This window comes from Pinus tabuliformis, chromosome 3_1, assembly GCF_031772625.1.
Source record: "Pinus tabuliformis cultivar Carrire ecotype Pingquan chromosome 3_1, CPIR1, whole genome shotgun sequence".
Lineage (NCBI taxonomy): Eukaryota > Viridiplantae > Streptophyta > Pinopsida > Pinales > Pinaceae > Pinus > Pinus tabuliformis.
This window is the reverse complement of record NC_142301.1, coordinates 493,740,120-493,745,285: the sequence shown is the minus strand read 5'-3', so window position 1 is coordinate 493,745,285 and position 5,166 is coordinate 493,740,120. Positions and strand designations below refer to the sequence as shown.

General features: G+C 48.0%; 1 protein-coding gene across 1 annotated transcript; it reads right to left on the bottom strand.

The window, feature by feature from the left end:
• Positions 1–385: 385 nt before the first annotated feature.
• Positions 386–793, bottom strand: LOC149187958 (uncharacterized). The gene has a single exon (XM_089409834.1). It carries the CDS (start codon positions 791–793, stop codon positions 386–388), a length of 408 nt encoding a protein of 135 aa, XP_089265960.1.
• Between the last annotated feature and the right edge of the window lie 4,373 nt (positions 794–5,166).

The window sequence follows — 5,166 nt, the reverse complement described above, 5'->3', positions numbered from 1 at the left end:
AGCCTGTATCTTTTAACGATTTCAGGCCCATCTCGCTCTGCAACTGTCTCTATAAGATTTTGGCCAAAATCCTAGCAAACAGGATCAAGCCCATCCTATCGGCCAACATATCCTCTGAACAATTTGCTTTCCTCCATAAGCGCCAGATCCATGAGGCTATTGGTACTGCACAAGAACTTCTTCACTCTATGAAAAGCAAAAATCTAAAAGGAATGATCCTCAAAGTGGACCTCTCAAAAGCTTTTGATAGGGTAAATTTGTTGTACATCAGAATGCTCCTCACTCACCTGGGTTTCCCTTTCCTCTTCATCAAAAGAATCATGAGCTGCATCTCAGATGTACCTTTCAGTGTCCTCCTGAATGGTTCCCCCACCCCTTTTTTTACTCAAGAGGCAAGATAGGCAAGATAGGCAAGTTCCCCTGGGCTGCTGACCAGATGTCCTTGCTCATCTTGCAACTCCCAAATAGTGTTGATCGCCTTTCGCCCATTTGCAAAACGGTGGAAAAATTTTGAGTTCTCATCCCCCTCCTTGAGCCATATGGCTCTGCTTCTTAGTCTCCAGGAGTCCTCCCTGTCTCTGAGAATCTGGGTTCTCCTTTTGATTAGGTCTTCATACAAGGATTTCTGATCAGGGGATATATAAGTTCCATCTGAATTTGCTTCAAGAGCCTCAATTGCTTGTTCCGCCCAAGATATAGTCTGGTCATCCTGTTTTCTCTTTGATTTCGCCCATGCTCTTGATTTTCCTTTGATTTCTGAGAGGTTTCTAACCAAACCTTTGGCTGGGTCCATATTCTCTGAGATCGGATGTGTTTTCCAGAAATCCGATATCAATTTATGTAAGAAGGATCCCGGAGCCAAGTTGCATTGAATTTGAAAGGGGCATTTTGGGCTCGTTGTCTTGCTTCTAATTCCAGGAAAATGGGCCTATGGTCCGAGGTCCCACCACTTCCCACCCATTGACGAGACCTAGGATATTGGGAACAGAGCCCTTCCTTCATGATGAATCGATCCAACCTTCTCGCTAGGCTTTGGTCCCCAGTTCTATTGTTCTTCCAAGTGTATTGGAGTTTTGCAGAAGGGAGATCAATCCAATGACGATCTTCAAGCAGTTGCCCAAAAAAATCAGAGAGGGGGTCAATTTGGGCCAGATGTCCCCAAGATTCAGAGAAGCCTATTGAGAAATTTAAATCTCCTCCCAAAATAATATTCTCAGCTTGTAGGAGTGGGGAATCTAGGAGCTTATGCCAAAATAGCTCTCTGTTTAGACAGGGGCCATAAACATTTATAATTTTGAGATTTTCCTCCAGATCTCTCGAGTATATATCTGCCCCCAGAAAACCCCCTCCACCCCAGATGTTTTTTAGCAAAATAGAGTTGTTCTTGAATCCCATAGCAATGCCTCCTGAGCGGCCAGATACATCAATGGCTGTAAAGGTCCACCCAGGTAACCATAAGCCAAGAATGGAGGATGCGGTGTCCGCTTTGCATAATGTTTCTTGTAAGAAGATAATGTCCACAGGGTTTGAGAGTAAGAGTCGCTTCAGGGCCGCTTTTTTATCCGGGCTGGCCAACCCTCTACAGTTGAAGGATAAAATTATCATGGAGGGGGGTGGGGGAGGGTATCTTGTGCTCTAAGGGCCCTGGGAAGAGTTTGCTGCTTGCCGAGGAGGATGTCTTCCTCCGTTTGTTTTTGTGCTATCGACTTTGAGGAAGGTCGACCACGCCCCTGCTTGGGCGAAAGGAGATGGGATTCCACCGGCATCCCTATGGAGTCCGAGACTTTTAGCTTTGTGGTCGAACGGGTAGGGTATCTCGGGGACGAGTTTACAGAGGGAGACGGCGAGGGAAAAGAGGGGTGGGGGAAAGAGGGGACAGAGGATATTGTTGGTGGGCCTGTAGGTCGAGGGATGGGGCAAGATACATATAGCGAGCCGAGAGGGGGGAGGGAAGAGCAGGCCACCTTTACCAGGTCCAGGGCTGACGGGGATGAGGGAGGGGGGAGCCTGATAGGGGGGGGGATGCCAGCAGAAGATAAACTCAATGATGCAAAATGTGAAATAGAGGCAGACGAAGAAGAGGACATACCCGAGGAGAAGACCGCTCCCTTTGCAGCTTTTGAGCGCGTCAGAGGAGGAGATGGAGGCCGGGGCGCGTTTGATGCTTGCTTCCTGCGGCGAGGTGCAGAGGGCGCTTCCACCGTATCCGAGGTGATGATATGATCCGTTCTCGGTGCCATAGCAGCCTGGGGGTCTGGCATCCCCTCAGAGGAGGGTAAATCCTGGCCTGTAGCTGTCTGCTGAGTCTTCTGGAGGAGGGGGCAGTCCTTATATAGATGTCCCACCTGGTGACACCTTCTGCATCTGTAGGGTATGCCCTCATAATCCAGCTTCTGCTTCCTAGAAGTGGCTTTCCATTGTATAGTAATATGTTCAGGCACTCCCCCTCTGGTATCCATATGTACTAGAATCCTTGCAAAAGCCATAGAGCCCGTCGAGATGTAGGATTTATCTGTTTCCAAGAAAGTTCCGAGGGCATTCCCAATTCTTTTGAAAATATCTTCCGACCAGTACTGCAAGGGCAAGCCCGGAAGCCTAACCCAAACTGGTCCAATGCCCAAAAGCTCCGTCTCCGGGTCGAAGAGGGGTATCCACCGTTTGAGGAGGACCGGGGCCTTCTCAAAATGCCAGAAAGAGGAAAGAACCCAGCTCGTGTGGTCCGCCCTTGCAAATCTGAGCGCAAACCATCCTCGATCGAAAGTCTGTACCGATGGGATCTCCACAAGGTATTGCCCCCAAATCTCGGTCGCCCATTGCTTGATTTTTGCGGCCGATGCGTGTCTGCCTCTAATCCGTCCCACAAGGACACAGTCCGCCAGATCCATGGCGTCTCCCCACTGAATATCCTCTTCCAGCCGCAGGAAGACGTCCTCCGCAGTGGATTTGAAACAACGCTGCTTCTTGGCAGGGCGGGAGGACATGCGGCCCGGGTTGACAGTGGCCTGAGAGCCCACAGGGGGGGGAACAGGGGGGGGGGGGAAGGGGGTTAGTCCCAAAAGAGGGGATGGCTTCAGGGAGGGGAGGGACCGCGTGGTAACTACCCGAGGGTGCGGAAGGGCCCGAGGGAGGGTTTGATATCGAGATGGTAGGGTTTGCTGCCGAGAGGGAAGGGAGCCCCAAAGAGGTTTCCGGGGGCAGGGGAAGGGAGGGGATAACCGGCGCTTGGGGGGAAACACCAACCGGGGAGGAGTGTAAGCAGTCCGCCAGGAAACCCAGTGAAGCCGGCGAGGGGACCGCGAAGGAGTTCCAGGAGGAGGGCTCGCCAGGGTAAAGAGAGGTGGGGAGCGACGGGTCGATAGTGGGCGACAGATGCTCAAAACTAGCAGATAAATTCCCGCTGTGCAAACCCTCTGATGAAGTAAACGTGGAGCGCCAGATGGAGCTTTCCGCCAGCGGGGACTCCGAATAATCTACTTCCTCTGTGTCCATGTCGACAGCTGCAAGGTGCCCTCCTCGAAATACAGGTAACCGCCCGATAGAGTATTCCTCGAAACCAGGTAACCGTATAACGTCGGCACCGACAGCGGGAATAAACCGTTTTGGGCTGAGCCTGTAGAAAAACTTGCTGCGGGTCACGTTCTCCTTTGGCAGTGAAAACGACGCCTTCGAGCTGTCGGCCGAGCTGTGGGGGGTCTCCGTTCCGATGCAGGGAGGGCAGTGAAAACTTCGGGGGAGAAAACCAAGGTGAAAGTGCGAAAAACGCGGGAGGAGCCAGGGTAAAAAAGGGAGGGGGAAACACAGGACGCGGGGGACCAGAGTACCAGCTCGTGGGCCAATAAAAAACCGGGAGATGTCGGGAGATGAGTACAGGTGTGGGGGTTTACAGGGCCATGGGCCGGCCTGCAAACCCCGTCAGAAGGGTTTCATGGCTGATCATGCAGAGCCCGGCATACGCTTCCGATCCCACAATGAATAATAATTGAACAACCGCCTCCTTGTTTCATATTCCACGTGGTTATTCCAAGAATGGGACCAATAATATTTTATTATTGCTCATTATTCGATGATAACTCAATATTTTGTTATAAATAGGAGGGTTTTCCATTCATTATTCACTTTTGATTATTTTCATTGTTGCGCTCAGTGTTGTAACTCTGATTATTTTCATTATCGCACACCATATTTTTGCTTGGTTTATGCATTATAGAGGAGAGAGACTCTACAGAAGCTGAAGACGTTTGAGGATAACCAAGAACCCATCCCATAGAGGGGGACTGGTAACATTTATTTGTTCTCTTCACAGGTGTTATTATTAAATTATTCTTTACATATCTAGTTTCCATTGGATGTTTGGGGTTATTACTCTTTCTTTCACTATTTAACTATGATTGTAACATAGATCAGAATTTTGGCAAGTTTTGTTTCTATTAATAGTTGCAGATCTACAATGTTTAGCAGTCATTTATATTTTTGATATTTTTTGTCATCCACAATATTAAGTGGGTTCTTTTCCAACATCATTGAGAAGAAAACACTACAACAAATTGGCGACTCTGCTGGGTTTTATACTTCAGATCTAGAAACCTGGGTGACCTTTGGTTTTCAGCTTAGGGTTTATTCTTTTTCCAATTCTATTAATGTTTCCTAGTGTTTTAACCCTAGATCTGATAAATTTCTAACTTTCGCAAGCTTTCTGGTCGTTTTTGCAGGTCAAAGGAACTAGTCACAACAAAGGCAGTAATTTTTTCTGAAATTTGCAGATTGGGAGTCTCAGAACAAAAATAGTAGTTTTCAGCCCAAAATGTGTGATCTAGGCTTTAGAACACAACTTTCAGCCGAAAAAGTGTGATTTCATCAAAAACAGGTTAGAACCTGCGATTTCTGGGTTTTAGGTTTTTTCTCAGATCTATTTATGGGTTTTGATGAGAGTTGTTTGTTGGGTGTCTAACCTCTGTCTGATCCTGCTTAACCCTTGATCCATTCTACTTTACTCGTTGAAGTCGAATTCAACCTCCCCTAGGGCTTCTTGTACACTTCCACCTTTCTAGGAGGATTTTAGCTAAGAGAGAAGTCTCAGTTTCTGCAGCACCTTCAACCACATTTTCTAGATATGTAACCTTTTGTTTCAAATCTATTAAGATAGGTTGCTACCATCCATAGTTTCAC